We start from the raw sequence: 17,866 nt of genomic DNA, 5'->3' as shown, positions 1-17,866 counted from the left end.
TAATAGTGTAGATCGGAGTGTTAAAAAAAAGAAAATTGTTTTAAAATTTGGTATCCTTACCAGTAATGTGTCAACCATTCAGAAAAACTGTTTCGATTTTCAAACTATTTGAGGAAACAGGATCCGGTTGGAAGTTTGCAAAATTATGCCTGTATGAAGATGTAGATGAAGCTGTTTTTAAGTGGATGAAGTTGATTCAGGACCAAAACATGCCAATATCAGAGCCCTTAATGATAGAAAAGACTATGGATTTCACATCTTTTATGGGCCATAAAACATTTGAAGCCAGTTCTGGTTGGCTGGACAAATTTAAAAAGCGTGACAGCTTACTCAAAAAAGTTATTTCTGATGAGAAAGTGGAGTTGTAATCAAAGAAGATTGTACCCACTGGAAAGAAACAGTTTTGAAAAAATATTATGGAGGACTACAATCCCAAAAACATACTCAACGTTGATGAAAGAGGTCTATTTTTTAAATGTTTGCCAAACAAGAACACTAACTTTTAGAGGTGGTAAATGTTTATATGGTAAAAATAGTAAGGAGAGAATTAAAAAGCCTCAGCTGGGGAAATATGGCTGGTAATGAAAAACTGAAGCTTTTGGTAACAGGCAAAATTAAACAACCCCGATGTTTCAAAGAAGTATAATTGTTAGAGTTGGACTGCAACTACAACAAAAAATCTTGGATGACAAGTGAAATTTTTGAATGGTGGATTTTAAATTTCAATAGAAAGATGATGACAGAAAACAAAAAAATCGCATAAATTATCGATAACTGCCCTACCCACCTTCATTTGGTAATTTCAAAACTTACAAGTGTGAAGCTTGTTTGCTTCCCTCTGAGAATAGCTTGGAGGCAATGGACCATGGCATTGTGAAGAATTTGGAAATGCAATACCAAAGGCACATAGTGAAAAAAATTATACTGGAATTAGAAACCAACCAACCTGTAGATTCTGTTATAGATTTGCAGATGTGCATATCGGAGTTGGCAAAAGTATGGAGTCAAGATGTGGCAGAAACAACAATTAAGAATTGTTTTGCAAAAGCAGGTTTGCTAAAAAGACAATTACTAGCAATGAGAGATTGATGAACGACTACAAGATCTTGGGGAGAACTCCAAACGAGAGGTTTGATCAGTGGAGAAATTATTCTTGACAAATTTTTAGTAGTTGATAATGATGTCATAGTAGCTGAATACCCGAGTGACTCCGACATTTTGGAGAGTGTTCAAATAACTAGTGACAATATCGATGATGAATCGGATGAAAATGAGGGCAATATTAAACCTTTCAAACACGAAATGTTGACAGCAGTTGAAACTTTGCATCGAGGCCTTCAGTGTGAAGAAAATATGCCAGAAAATATATTTCAATGTTTAAACAAGTGCAAATATTTTTATGAATGATGACAGTAAAATACAGTGCACAACAAAAAAAAACCAAATATTTTACAAAATAATTCTTAAAAGTGTACTGATATATTGTGATCATCATGTAAGTAGCCATTTTTTTAATATTTATGTAATAATAAATTAATTGTTTTAAAATGTTAGAAAATTTATTCATTCCCATTTATTTCCCATCTTTTACTATATTTCTGAATGTTGAATTGCGGTATTTTTCATTGCAGAAAGGGTCATATTTTTTTATAATGAAATTTCTGTTTAACGAATTGTTTCAGTCGAACAGTCAATTTCGTTATATAGAGGTCCAACTGTATGTATTGAATTGGTCTCAAAATCTGAAAGAGATTGAGCAGAAGATTTCTTGGAAATTGAAATAACCTTGAATTGCTTCACGTTTTTAGGAAAGTAAGCTTTGAGCAATGAAGTAGAATAAATATGGAATAATAAATCAAAAATATGAAAACTGGCAATTTTGACAGCAGAACTAGAAATCTTGTCTACTCCAGTAGCAGAGGAATCTTCAAGTGAATTGATAGCCAATCTTCAAAATAAAAGTGATAAGGAAATAAAGTATTATAGATAAAAAAAATAATGATAATAAATAATGAAAAAAATTAAATTCTTGTGCCCTTCCTTAACCTGACATAGGTAGTCAAGCCTCGACTCATGACTAAACTTTAGTCGTGACAGGCTGTCTCCTAGTTGGCAAATATATATATAATTATGAGTCAAATGAACCTTTCTGCAAGAGTAATACATATCCTGCTTACATTTGATGGCAGTGGATTATAATTCCACGAGGGTTTGCTATAGGGACACAGATGACAAATTTTAGGCATTGAAGCACTTGAAGTAAAATTTAACCAATGAACCAAACACAACTAAGCCTGATGAATTAGTAAACACAAGGCAGAATGCACTGATCCCAGTACTTAGTTATTCTTCGTGACTCTTTGCTGATGCTATATTGTGTAATATATGTTGGATAATATATTGGATAAAAAGGATAGGTGGAATAGGGCCTGGGTATGTCTGCCAAGGGCAAAAGTTGATGGTGTAGAACAGATATCATATTTTAAGGGCACAGAGGGTGATATTGTTGTACACTTTGGCACTAATGACATTAAGAGTATGAGATCTGCAGATTTACTTAACAAGCACAGGTTAATGCTGAAAAAAAGTTGAGTTAGGGTTAAATTTGAAAGTGTCTGCAATTCTGCCTAGACACGATAGGGGGGGAGTATAAGATGAGAGCCTTGTGAATCAAATCGGCCCTGGAGGGATTTTGCAAGGCTCATGGGGTAGAAATTTTCTCAGTGTGGTCTGTGCTTGTTAACAGGAGAGACTGCTTCTACAGGGATGGGATACACTTAAACCAGAAAGAGTGCACAAAACTTTGCTGATGCTATCGAGGCAGCGTTAGGTGGGTCAGAAAACTGCTAGCTGGGGGGGGGGGGCAATTCACAGACTAAAAGGTTAATAGTGGCCACAGGCAGAAGTGCTAGTGATACTTGCACTGCTTCTATTAGAATGAGCATAGGGTGTGTACTGGTGGTTTCGGGGACTGGTGAGAGTTATTATGAAACAAATAAATACATGAGTTATGTTAAGGTAACTAAGAATAAGAATAGGTGCATGTACACTAATGCTGGAAGTATAGTAAATAAATTTGATGAATTTGAAGTGCTGGTCAAGACATCAAAGACAGATATTGTTGAGATATATAAGAGACATGGTGTCACACAGATATAAGCAGTGCAGAATTGGAATTTGGGAAGTGTAATGTGTACAGAATGGGAAGGAAGGAGAGGTTATGCTGTTAATTAAGAAAAACATAAAATCTAAGAAGTGCATGCAGTTCACATAGATGGATAGTGCAATATTGAGTCAGTTTGGTGTGAGATAAGCACTGGGAAAGCAAAAATGAGAGTAGGAAATGAAGTGGTCTTAAGTTCTGCAAACTGCAGCAGCTGGAGTCTAGGCACCTGCAAGAATGAAGACTAAAGTTCTGCAAATTACAGCAGCTGGAGACTAGGCACCTGCTAGGTGATCCGATTGAGATGTATAACACCTTGACTTGAATGGGTTTATCATGCTGAATTCTAATAGAATTCTTCCACTTTCTCATATTACGAACCTGAAGGGGCATAAATTCAAATTGAGAAGAGACAGTTGTAGAATAGATGTGCGGAAATTTGCCTTTACCCAGCAGGTGTTTAATTGCTGGAACAAACTTCGGTTCCAGCAATTAATCACCTGTCGTTGTAGAAGTTGATAGCTTAAATAAATTCAAAGAGGAACTGGACAAGCTTTAAATGGAATGGATATGTGAAATTGTGTGTTTTTTTTTTTTTTTTTTTTTTTTTTAGTTGGCTGATACTGCATAAGTCCATACACTTTTTCTTGCATCACATCACTACATACTGACCAAGGAAACATTGACCAATTTTCTAACATAGAATTAGTATGCTTCAACAGAAAATTCTTTTGGTAACTGGCAAGATAGTTTGGAACAACGACAATTATTGAACAAATTTCACTGGGTTTCAGGAATATTAGAAGTAGTAGTAGTAGTAATAGTAGCAGTGGCATTTGATGCAAGAAAGCAAGTGTATGAGCTTATGCAGCATCAGCCAAAAAAAAAAAAAAAAAATCACACCATTCCCTCCAAATGCCTGTCCAGTTCCTCCTTAAATTTATTCAACCTATCAACTTCCACAACGACAGATGGAAGTTTGTTCCAGCAATTAACCACCCGCTGGCTAAAGGCAAATTTCCGCACATCTAATCTACATCTGTCTTTTCTTAATTTGAATTTATGCCCCCTTAGGTTCGTAATCTGAACAAGTGGAAGGATCCCATCAGAATTCAGCGTGCTGAACCCATTCAAGGCCTTATACACTTCAATCAGATCACCGCGCAGGTGCCTAGTCTCCAGCCACTGCAATTTGCAGAACTTAAGCCTCTCTTGGTAAGAGGATCCCTTCATTCCCCTCACCAATCTTGTTGCCCTTCTCTGTACACGCTCAAGCAAATTGACATCTTTCCTAAAATGAGGCCTCCAGACCTGTACTCAGTACTCAAGGCGTGGCTTGACCATTGCCTTATACAGAGGAACAATCACCTCCTTTTCCTTAAGGCGCCTCCGTAACCAGGTGGGAAGGAGCAGTGCATAGCACACGCTTCTTGATTAGACCGGGGTTCGAGCCCGTCACCACCAAATATGGAGGATGCGGAAAGGTCAGAGAATGACCACCGCATATCCCGGAGCAATATGGCCTTAGTTGCTAATGCTCCTAACAAACAAAAAAAGTGAAAAGTGAATCCTTTTCCTTGCTAGCAAAATTCCTATATATCATTGACAAAACCCCATGACCTGCCCTGGCAGCCTGTCTGCATTGCTCAGAAAACTTCATATCTGACTGCACAATTACTCCCAGGTCTTTTTCATTTTCTACCACCTTAAGTGTAGTACCACACAGTTGGTACATTTCTCTGGGGTTACTTCTACCCATATGCAGTACTTTTCATTTGTCAAGATTAAACTTCAGTTGCCACTTCTTAGCCCATCTGCCCAAATTATCTATATCCTGTTGCAGTAACACACTGCCATTACTGTCATTAACAACCCTGCCAACCTTTGTATCATCTGCAAACTTCGACATTAAGCCTGATATACCTTCATCAATATCATTGATAAATATACAAAACAACAGTGGACCTAACACCGAACCCTGTGGGACTCCACTAATAACATTAGTCCAAGAAGAGCAGCACCCATTGATTACCACCCTCTGTCTTCTCCCACTTAACCATCCTTTTATCCATTGTAGCAACTTACCCTTAATACCATTCTGCTCCAATTTGTAGAGTAGTCTTCCATGCGCAACAGTGTCAAAAGCTTTCCTGAAATCCAAATATATGATATCAAAATTATTTTTTGCATCCAGTTCCTTTGTAACCACATCATAATATCCTATCAAATTTGTCAGACAAGACTTTCCCTTAACAAACCCATGCTGTGTCTGAATTATTGCTGCAGTCTTGTCTAGATGATCCTGCAATGCATCTTTAACCAGTGACTCCATTATTTTACCTGGAACAGAAGTTAAACTAACTGGTCTGTAATTATTCGTGTCACCCTTCGATCCCCCTTTGTGAATTGGGGATACATTTGCACATCTCCAATCCGTGGGAACCTCTCCTGAGTCCAAGGATGCTCTCATAATTATGGCTAAGGGTTTGCTTAGTTGCTTTGCCACCTCCTTTAATATAACTGGATAGATCCCATCCACCCCAGGTGCTTTTCTTATGTTTAACTTCAACAATTTCTCCTCCACTTTGCTTTCAGTTATTACAAAATCATTAAGTGTCCTGCTACAATTTGATAACCTTCTGCCATTTTCAAACCTTAATAATTCCTCATGTGTGAATGTAGATGCAAAATACTCATTCAGTTTGTTTGCTATCTGAGCAGGATCATCAACAGTCGAACCATCAATGTCAAGTGGACCAATCAGATTCATCCCCTTCCTTTTAGAGTTTATATAAGTAAAGAAATCTTTGCTGTTTTTCTTAGCATCTTTTGCCATGGATTTCTCGTAATCTGCCTTCGCCTGCCTAACCTCCTTTGTCACCTGATTACAGACTAGCTTATATCTGCCATAGGCTTCTGAGTCGCTTGATAATTTATATGCATCCCATGCATTTTTCTTCTCTATTACGAGTCTCATTAGTTCATTAGATAACCATTTAGGCCTAAACCTTGAACAATATTTCTTAATAGGTATGAAACTTTTAGTAGCTTCCACGATTAATTCCTTGAATGCTTCCCAATTAGAATCTACTGTTGGTAACATCGTAAAATTCACACATGAGGAATTATTAAGGTTTGAAAATGGCAGAAAGTTATCAAATTGTAGCAAAGTGAGTACCAGAGCAGAATGATGTGAATCAAATGCAAGTGTAGTGCCACTGTATAGTTAAGACAGCTATATCCAAAATTTAATTAGGCAAATCAAATTTTTGCTAATTATAATGAGATCTCTTCGGCTTACAAATCCCTTCATCAGTGGAAACAATTTTTTTAAAACTAGTGGTATCAGAAAACAGAAATGCCCATCCATCATGTTAAAATTCATCTGTGTGCGTGCGTGCGTGTGTGTGTGTGTGTGTGTGTGTGCGCGTGTGTGTGTTTTCATACATACAGTCCATAAAAATCATTGAAATATGCAATTGCAAAGCAGGAAATTAAAAAATATTCCTCATGCCACTGACCACAAAATTCTCTACTTTCAACTCCACCTGTTTGTCTGTAAAGTGGAATTTTAATCTAATTTATGTGGATTGGCCATGATTTGCCCATTCTTTAACTTGAATGAATTTGTCAATGTCTGAATTTGCTACAACAGTGTATTGTTGTTCCTTGAATAGAGGGAAAAATGAAACTGTAAACAAAGCAGAGAAATTTAAAATACTGTGTATTGAATTTCAAATGTGTGCATAATTTATCCACTGAAACATATATGTGTTAATTAGTTATCATTAATTTGGAAACAAGCCTTTGAATGATATTCAAGCTATATCAGAAGGTACTTCCATAGTATTCCAGCTAATGCCACATCAATAATAAAAGGCTTCCATATTTCAATTTTTAAAAGTTGGTAGATATGTAGATTTTGATTGTTATACATTACCAATACAGCAAGTGTTGACATGTATAATAAAAAGTTGTATAAAAAATCCTGACCACCTTTATTTATATATAATTCTCAACCTCTAATTATACTGGCCAACATTTTTTTTTTTTTTTTTTTTTTTTTTGTTTTTTGTACCTGTGGAACAGAAGTTGCAGATTACAAAGAAAATTGTTCACTGATCCAACAACAATAACAAAATTATGTTTGTCATGTCTCCATTGAAAGATATGGTAATTTTTATAAAAGTAATGAACTACCAATTTCAAATATCTTATGATAATATATATGTCTTAAAAATAAGTCATTCATTTTAAAATATTTTAATCAAGCATATAATGTACTACATACATTTTATTTCCATAGAAACGTTTGCCACTCATTGATTTTTCTTAGTCTGTATCCCGGTGACCTTTGTACCACTTTTCCACCTTGGATATATTATTAGTAGTAGTAGTGATATATGATGCTAGAAAGCAAACTTATAAAGCATTAGCAAAAAAAAAAAAAAAAAAAAAACTAGTACTTTCTTGAATTTATTCAAACTGCCCACTTCCACAATACCAGATGGAAGTTTGTTCTAACAATCAACCACCTGTTGGCTGAAGACAAACCTCCACACATCTGTACCTTAATGAAAACATTCTTCTTGCTCATTACTTACATCTCTTAAAAAGGTAAAAACTGAGGTGGGAATGAAAAAAATGAATTTTCAAAGACATAGACATTCAGCTGCCCATACTTTATAGCATTGGAGTATGAATGACACTAGAAATTTCATAATTACATTCCAATTTCTTCTTCCAAGAAATGCATGCGCAACTGCTTTAAACAAATCACCTAGCTACTAGTTTAATATCATAATAGCTTTGTTTTTTTTTTTTTTTTTTTTTTCCAAATATCTTTGAGGAGTTTCTTTATTTGAGGCCCAATGAAAATTCCTTCTTTCAGTTTTGCATCTGTTAAATTGGGAAACACTTCCCTTAGGTGACAGAATCCACATCCTTCTTTATCCAGAGCCTTAACAAAATTCTTCATTAATCCAAGCTTTATTTATACAAAAGATGGAAGAAAAACTTTTTTTGTTTCAACCAGTGGAATGTATTTTATATTACTTCTCCCTGGTAAAAATTCCTTCTTTTCCCACTGCTGCACAATGTTTTTCAGTTGCATGATTTTCCCACAAACATAGAAAACAACAGTATTTTGTGAAATCTACCTGTATACCACTGATTAATCCAATTACCTTAAAATCACCGCAGCTTTTCCATGGAAAGTCATGGGATTTTATTTCACTCAGAATCTTGGACATACTTCCATATTTTTCTTTCAAGCCAGCCACATGAAGTAGAACAATTACGCCTAAATTCTTTTCATTTTCTCCACTACACTAAGTGTAGTACCACACAGTTGGTACTTTAATCTGGGATTAGTGCTACCAATATGCAGTACCTTGCATTTGTCAATGTAAAATTTCAACTGCCATTTCTCGGCCTATATGCCTAATTTTTTTAGATCTTGTTGCATTAGCTTACCGTGATTACTGTTATTAATCACCCTACTACCCTTTGTATCGTATTTGTAACATAGACATTAGGCCTTATCTTTTATTTATTTTATCTTTATCAAGTTATCTTTTATTTTTTGGAATAACGTTAAAAGGAAGAAATAATTTCTTTTTAATGGATTTTATTTATTTATTTTTTTTTTTTTGTTTGTTTGTTTACATTAGCTTTGGGAATGGATGACACTCGTATGGACTTGTCTCAGTTTGACGAAGGTAGTGGTCGTAGTGTACCTTCAACTCCACTTCAAGCTTCACCCCCTGGTAAGCATGTTTACTAATTTATGGAAATGAACTTGTGTTTGTTATATTAAATAATATATTAATATAACAAACTAATTTTAGTTTGTTATATTAATATATAACATTATATAAAATTAATAAATTAATAAAATTTATTAATTGTGTAATGTTAATAAAAATCACTGAATTTCTTCAATTTAGATGTCATAAACTTAAGTTACCCTCTTGATTTAGTGTTAATGACTCTTTTTATTTCAGCTTCTCTCTCTCTCTCTCTCTCTCTCTCTCTCTCTCTCTCTCTCTCTCTCTCAGTTGGATGCAAATTGCAAAATAATTTCCAAAGCTATTGTCAGTCGGTTTGAATCCACTCTACCTGTTATCATCTATCACCAACAAACATACTCTGTACCAGGAAGATCAATACATGACGACCTTCATCTGATCTGTGACCTCCTCTCCACTGCAAACAGCCAACAGGAATACCTAGCACTAATTAGCCTTGAACAGAAAAAGTGGAGCACAGGTACTTTTTTTTTTTTTCGGAAACCCCCTGGATGTGTTCGGAATATGGACCCTACATCATCCATACACACCATCTACTATACAAAGATGTTGGAGGTTTTTTTTAGGAGCATTAGCAACTAAGGCCATATTGCTTCGGGAATATGCGGTGGCCATGCCCTGACCTTTCCGCATTCTCCGTATTTCGTGGTCATGGGCTTGAACCCCAGTCTAATCAAGAAGCGTGTGCTACGCACTGCTGCTCCTGCCCACTATACAAAGAAGCCAATTTCTGCTTAAAACTATATATTCAGCATGCACATATGACATCGCTATTTTATATGCGACTAGAGCGAATTTGAAAGAACCCAAAAAAAGCTTGTGACCTCTGTGCTGAAGGTTGCAAAATTAAACCACTGTAAGACCAGTGACCTATTGGTTGGCAATTGGAAGCCCTATTCTCCCATCCGATGCACATGGTTCATTGAAGGACACAAATATATAAGAGTGTGTATAGGCAATTTCCTGAACTTCTCCCAAAATAACTGGTCGAAATTGCGGAGTTGCCTAAATAGAATACTAGGGAAATGGACAAGAGTGTGTGCTAAATCTTCACGGAGATGGAGAGTGCTAGTTGTCAACCAGATGGTGGCAAGTGTTCTCTAGCACACTCTCAAAATTCTCACTCCACTTACTGACTTCCTCCATCAACTCCAATTACCCATCCAAAGTTTCCTCTGGAATACAACCAACTGGATATTCTTCTCTAAACTATGCCAGCCACTCACTCACGGGAGACAGGGGTTGGTCTTCCTTGAAGACAGAATCACAGCATTCTGGCCACTTTTCTTCTAAAGACATTGCAAATGAAACATTCATTTGCAGTGCCTATAGAATGTACACCTGGGTGCCAAGAGGGCAGTTGCCCTCTGAATCACAGCCTTTTAAAATGCACTGCTTGCATGATCTTTGTGGAGTATGGGTATGGGACACGGTATTGCCATGGGGGGGTGCGATGTAAGGAGTGTAAGGAAATCAGGCAAAAACTCAGCATTGTTATGAGCCTGTATTGAGACCTTGAAGGACAAGGTGGATGCCCTCGAAGGATCTAAATTGAGGGGTCCATCAAGGTCTCAGCCGCTCAATCAATGCCAGAGCTTGGAATTGGTCATCACGCAACACAGTGGCAACCCACAAGGCAGAGTGCGCTGGTCCCACAGGAACTAGTAGTTGTTGGTGACTCTATTGTCAGGGAAACGGGGAACATGCTTTATAAAAAGGATAGGTGGAGCGGGACCAGGGTATGTCTGCCAGGGGCAAAGGTTGATGACATTGTAGAGCGGATATCATCTTTTAAGGGCACAAAAGGTGATATAGTTGTACACGTTGGCACTAATGATATTAGGAGTAGGAGACCGGCAGAAGTACAGTTCACTGTCGAAAAAAAGCCATGAATTAGGGTTGAATTTGAAAGTGCCTGTAATTCTGCCCAGACACGATAGGAGGGAGTATATAATGAGAGTCTTGTCGATCAATTTGGCCCTGGAAAGATTGTGCAAGTCCCAAGTGGTAAAATTTTTTTCAGCCTAGTCTGTACTTGTTAACAGGAGAGACTGCTTCTACAAGGATGGGATACACTTAAATAGAAAGGGTGCAAGAATATTTGCTGATGCTATCGAGGCAGTGTTAGGTGGGTCGGAAAACTGTTAGTTTGGAGGGATACAAGGACTAATCGATTAACAGTAGCCACTGGTAGAGGTGAAAGTGATTCTTGCACTGCTTCTATTGGAATGAGCAGCAGCCTGGAAAACAAAGTGCAGGATATTTCAGAGACTGCTGGGAATCATGGGGGTCCAAGTAAACACATGGGTTGTGTTAGGGTAGCTAAGAATAGGAACAAGTGCATAAAACTTGCGTGTATATCAATGCTAAGAGTTTGGTAAATAAATTTGATGGATTTGAGGTATTGCTCAAAACATCAAAGCTAGATATTGTTGGGATATCAGAGACATGGTGTCACACAGATATGAGGAATGCAGAACTGGAATTTGGGGAGTACAGTGTGTACAGAAAGGATAGACAGGATAGGAAGGGAGGAGGGGTTATGCTATTAGTTAAGAAACACATTAAATCCAAGGAAGTGAAGCCAGTCGACATCACTGGACAGTGCAGTGTCGAGTCAGTTTGTTGTGACATAAGCATTGGGAGATCAAAATTGAGAGTAGGAGTGTGCTATAGGCCACTTTCGCCATGATGATGAAGAGGTTGAAGAAATGTACACCGAAATTGAGTCTTCTAGATGAGCAGAAAACCCACTACGCTATTATTATGGGAAACTTCAATGCTAAGGTTGGAAAAAGACAAAACAGCGCAGAAAGGGGAACTATAGGAAATTTTGGAATTGGTCAAAGAAATGAAAGACTTGTGGAATTTGCAGAATCTCAAGGACTGTCAGTAATGAACGCTTTTTTTCAAGAAAAGGGTGAACAGAAAGTGGACATGGAAGAGGCCAAATGGATTAACTACTAATGAAATCGACTTCATCCTCACTAACAGAAGATATATTGTAAATGATGTTACCATCCTGAATAAGGTAAATGTTGGAAGTGATCACAGAATGGTAAGATGTACACTTGATATAGATAAAGGAAAGGGAAAAACTGACTCGAGTAAATAATACAAAGGTCTTTGAGATAACAGAAGAGGAGAAAAAGCAGTATGTACTGGAACTTAAGAACAAGTTTGAGCTTCTGCAGACTGCTCAGGACCAAGATATCGACGAGGAAACTTACAACTTTCTGAAAGTGATAAAGCCCAAGAAACCTATAGGGAAAAAGAAATCCAAAGAAGAAAAACTTGTCATGATAAACTGAAGACGACAAATGAAGAGTAAGAAAAACGCTGACAGTGAGAAAATTGAGTATACTGAGTTATGCAAAGCCATTAGAAAGAGACTCAGAGAGGACATATGAAGATTTAACACAAGAAAAGTAGAACAAGCATTAAGGGAAAACAAAGGATTTAAATCAACAGCCATGAGCAGTAATACAGAAAGACAAATGATACTGAAACTGAAGAATAGTGATGATATACTTATCAACAGCAGAGAAGTCATAATTCAAATAGCAGAAGACTACTATAGAGAATTACGCAAGGAGCAGGGGAATGATGCCGGCAGTGGGGAAGATGGATTGCAAAGTAGCAACACATACGAAATACCCGATATTCTTCCTGATGAGGTAGAATATGCATTGAAGGAAATGAAGAATCAGAAAGCCCCGGGGGAAGATGAAGTTACTGTAGAGTTGTTAAAATTGGGAGGAAGAGACATAAAACAAAAATTGGCAAGGCTATTCACAAAGTGCATTAGAAAAGGTGTGATGCCTAAGCAGTGGAATAATGCAGTCATAGTTTTGCTGCATAAGAAAGGAGATAAGTCAGAAATTGGAAATTATAGACCAATTAGCTTGTTATCCCACATCTACAAGTTGTTCACAAGGGTTATTTCTAACAGATTAGAAAGAATACTTGATGAGAATCAACCAAAAGAGCAAGCTGGCTTTAGGACATTATTCTCAACTATGGATCCTTCACGTAATATCACAGCTAATGGAGAAAGCAAATGAATATAAAATACCATTATGCCTGGCATTTGTGGATTATGAAAAGGCATTTGACTCCATACAGCATAAGGCAATGTTTTTTGGGCACTGGAAAGACAAGGCATTGATACCCCATATCTTTTGATTTTGAAGAAAATATATGAGAGTGCTACCTCCTTTATTAGACTAGACAAAGACAGTAGGAAATTTAAAATTGAGAAAGGAGTTTGACAAGGAAACACAATATCTCCGAAGCTGTTTACTGCTGGTCGCAGAAAGGAGTCAATGTGAACGGAGAGTACCTAAACCATTTACGGTTTGCAGATGACATTGTGGTCATAAGCCACGATCCCAGAGAATTAGAGGAAAATCTTAATCAGCTATGCACAGCTAGTAAGGATTTTGGACTAAAGATGAATATGGCTAAAACAAAAGTAATGATGAACAAGTATGCCACAGAAAGGGAAATAATGATTGAAGGAGCAGTAATTGAAAAGGTGGAGTCATATACTTATCTGGGACAAGTTATTAGCTGTAATAATGATAAATGGCTGGAAGTCAAGAGAAGAATAAATTTTGGATGGATAGCATTCAGGAAATATAGTCACATACTGAAGAGCAATATCCCAGTTTGTCCGAAACATAAAATAATGAACCAATGTATACTCCCCACCATGACTTATGGAAGTGAAACTTGGGCACTCACCAAAAGAATGGAAGAGAAGCTGAGAACTACACATCAAAGAATGGAACGAAATATACTGGGAATCAGACAGACTGTTAGATAAGAAGAGAAACATGGATTAGGCAGCAAACTCAAGTAAAGGACATTCTTATCAAAACTAAAGAACTAAAATGGTCTTGGGCAGGACACATAGCTCGAAGACATGATGACAGATGGACTAAGAAAATAACAGAATGGTATCCAAGAGGAGCTAGAAGAAAACCTGGAAGACAAAGGCGGAGATGGATAGATGAAATTCGTGAGTTCGTGGGTAGTAAATGGATGGCCAGTGCTCAAAACAGAAGGAACTGGAAAGTTGCTGGAGAGGCCTTCATCCTGCAATGGATTGAAAATGGCTGATGATGAGGATGATAGGCCTAATGACTCTGATGAGTATAATAAGAAACTGTACAGGGAAATAGTGGGCCAGTAAATCAGAGAGTTATAATGGGGGATTTTAATTTCCCGGATATTGACTGGAATTTGTGGATTGGTCACTCGCATACTAGCAAGGCTTTTGTGGATTTATTGGATGATTGTTTTTCTACATCAGCATGTTCGGGAGGCAACTACAGGGAGTAATACTCTTGATCTGATTATCAGTTGTGATTCTTCATGCATTAAGATTCTGCAGTTAAAGGAACCACTAGGTGGCAGTGATCACAGTGTGCTGAAGTGGGATTTACTCAAAGAGGTAACTACCATCAGGGAAGGGTTTTTGTTTTCTTAAAGGCAACTACGATGGTCTGAGACAGTATTTAAATTCTATACAGTGGGACCAACTGATGATGTTACCAACAGCAAATTCAAAATGGGAAGCATTCAAAGAACTTATCTTGGAAGCTACTTGGCTTTACATACCAACTAAGAAATATTGTTCAAGGTTTAAGCCTAAATGGATGTCAGATGAACTAATAAGACATATGGCAAATAAGAAAAATGCATGGGATACATATAAATTAATGGGTGACATGGAAGCCTATGATAGATATAAGCTTGTCTGTAACCAAGTCACAAAGGAGATTAGGCAGGCAAAGGCAGATTATGAGAAATCCTTGCCAAAGGATGCAAAGAAAAACAGAAAAGCGTTCTTTACCTATGTAAACTCTAGAAGGAAAGGGATAAATCAGATTGATCCACTGGATATTCATGGTTCAACAGTTGAGGATCTTGCTCATGTGGCTAACAAACTAAACGAGTATTTTGCATCTACATTCACACATGAGGAGTTATTCAGGAAGGGGAATGCCAGAGGTGAAGTAAACTCTGGCAGTGAGCTAGATGATTTTGTAATAACTGAGAGGAAAGTGGAGGAGAAATTGTTGAGAATAAACATAAAAAAGGCACCTGGGGTGGACGGGATCTATCCAGTTATATTAAAGGAGGCAGCAAATGAAGTAAGCAAACCCTTAGCCATAATTATGAGAGCTTCTTTGGACTCGGGAGATACCCATAGATGGGAGATGTGCAAATGTGACCACAATTCACAAAGGAGGCCCAAAGACTGACACAAGTAATTATAGACCTGTGAGTTTAACTTCTGTTCCAGGAAAATTAATGGAACCACTGGTTAAAGAATCACTGCAGGATCATCTAGACAAGACTTTAGTTATAGCTCGGACACAGCATGGTATTGTTAAGGGAAAGTCTTGCCTGACCAATTTGATTGGATATTATGGTGCAGTCACAAAAGAACTGGATGCAGGGAATAACTTTGGTATTATATATTTGAATCTTAGAAAGGCTTTTGATACTGTTGCACATCGAAGACTTCTGCACAAATTGGAGCAGTGTACCATTGGAGGCAAATTAATGCTATGGATAAAGGGATGGTTGAGGGGGAGAAGACAGAGAGTGGTAATCAATGGACACTGCTCATCATGGACTAATGTTATTAGTGGAGTCCCTCAGGGTTCAGTGTTGGGTCCATTATTGTTTTCTGTATTTATAAATGATATTGATGATGGTATATCAAGCTTAATGTCCAAGTTTGCAGACGATACTAAGGTTGGCAGGGTTGTTAAGGACACTACTGACGCTATGCTGCTGCAACAGGATCTGGAAAGGTTGAGCAGATGGCCTGAGAGGTGGCAAATGAAGTATAACATTGACAAATGTAACGTACTACATATGGGAAACAGCAACCGCAGAGCAACGTATGAACTCTGTGGTACTACACTGACAGTGGTAGAGAATGAAAAGGACCTGGGGGTAATTGTGCAGGCAGATATGAAGTTCCCTGAGCAGTGCAGACGGGCTGCAAGAATAGCTCATGGTGTCTTGTCAATGATATACAGCAATTTTTCTAGCAGGGATAAGGTGGTGATTATTCCCTTGTATAAGGCAATGGTCAGGCCACACCTTGAGTACTGTATACAGGTCTGGAGGCCTCATTTCAAGAAGGATGTAGAGCTGCTGGAACGAGTACGTGGAAGGGCAACAAGATTACTGAATGGAACAGAGGGTTGCTCTTATGAAGAAAGGCTTATGTTTTGCAAATTACAGTGTTTGGAAACTTGCCACCGACGAGGTGATCTGATAGAGGTGTATAAAGCCTTGAATGGTTTGAGCATGCTCAATGCTGATGGGATTCTTCCTCTTGCTCAGAATAATCACCCGAGAGGGCATAAATTCAGATTGAGGAAAGACAGATGTAGGATAGACGTGCGGAAATTTGCATTTGGCCAGTGGGTAGTTAGTTGGTGGAACAGACTTCCATCCCTTGTTGCGGAAGTTGATAGCCTAAATAAATTTTAGGCTCAGCTGGACAGGTATTTCGAACGAACGGAGGGTTGAAATGGAAGTGGGGTTTTTTTTTTTTTTTTTTTTTCGCTGATGCTGAATAAGCTAGCTTTCTTGCATCATATGCCTCTACTAATGCTAAGTGCCAAAAGTGTGGCAACACGCAGAGGAAACTGGGTTTGTCCCAACTGTGGATCCTCCGATCACATTCAAACAATTGTTTTTTTTTTTTTTTTTTATTTTTGCTACAAAAATGACCTGTCCCAACTGCAAAGGCAACCATCCTGCTTACTCTAAAACATGTGACAAATAGAAAACTGAAAAAAAAAATCAAATATTTACAATTTTTTTATCAAACTGTTAAAGTTGAAAACAAAGTAAGTTATCAAGAAGCAAGTAAATTAATTGTAACCAGTATGCCTAAATGTACTTATTCCAATATTGCAAAAAAATATCAAACAATGGCCACTCATACTGATATTATAATTCCATCAAACATATCAATCTCCAACTGGGCTCAGACCAGGCAAGTAATGATCCTAGTTTGAAATCAAAGAAGATTATTTGGGCCACATCAATAGATACAGATTGCTCATCCAAACAGGAAGAACTGATTCTGGAAATATGTTCAAGGTTTAGGTCTATATGTATGTCAGAGAACTAATGAGACTCGTGGCTAGGGTTGCCAGACGTCCTTTATTGAAACAAGAAAGGGTGCAATTTGTCCTTTATTTTCATTTTTCAATGCCTGTGCCTCGTAATAGCAGTGGCAGATTTCTGCACAGGTATAGGAGGTGTACGCTTCGGACCCCACATGTGCAGGGCCCCCAAACCGACAAAAAAATTGCAATTTCATTTCAAAGCTTTAACAAATCCCCCTCAGACGCAAAATCCACAACTGAGAAATGAATCATAAAGAGATAATCTTAACCTATTCTAGCCTCTCTGGCTCATATGTGCAGTTTCACGAACACCATGCACTTAACTTTATACTTCTCGATGAAATTATATTTTTTAATTGTATTTTATGAAAATTGTGCAACTGGTAGATAATTAATAAAATCATAGGTATCGGAAAAATCACTTTTTTATAATATGGAGTTCAATGGCTTTGTTTAAATTGTGTTTCCTATAACTTTACAAAGAAACATTTATCAATTTCATTTATATGGTTATAGGCACCTACATATTTCATATTATATACAAACATATTTTATTTTTTAGCCATCAAAAATGGAATTTCTCCCCCCCCCCCAAAAAAAGGCTTTGTTCTTATAACAAAAATTAGTAGCAAGAATATGAATGACTAGTTTCAGCAAATAATCCTCATGAGATGAGATGTCTCCTATGCATCTTAGCACTTACTCAGCATAAAGACTCACAAGCT

General features: G+C 37.3%; 1 protein-coding gene across 2 annotated transcripts in view; it reads left to right on the top strand.

Moving 5' to 3' along the window:
* Mgtor (nuclear basket protein megator) overlaps nucleotides 1-17,866 on the top strand; it is a 676,213-nt gene that overhangs the window by 623,359 nt on the left and 34,988 nt on the right. For both annotated transcript variants that reach the window (XM_090385135.1, XM_090385134.1), the window contains exon 50: nucleotides 8,836-8,931. In XM_090385135.1, coding sequence (XP_090241261.1) covers nucleotides 8,836-8,931 — 96 coding nt within the window. The remainder of the gene's footprint in view (nucleotides 1-8,835; nucleotides 8,932-17,866) is intronic.

Source organism: Mastigoproctus giganteus, chromosome 11 (genome assembly GCF_048544385.1).
Source record: "Mastigoproctus giganteus isolate SK-2022 chromosome 11, ASM4854438v1, whole genome shotgun sequence".
NCBI classification, from domain to species: Eukaryota; Metazoa; Arthropoda; class Arachnida; order Uropygi; family Thelyphonidae; genus Mastigoproctus; species Mastigoproctus giganteus.
Note: the sequence above shows the minus strand (reverse complement) of the source record. Positions and strands in the feature narration are given on the sequence as shown.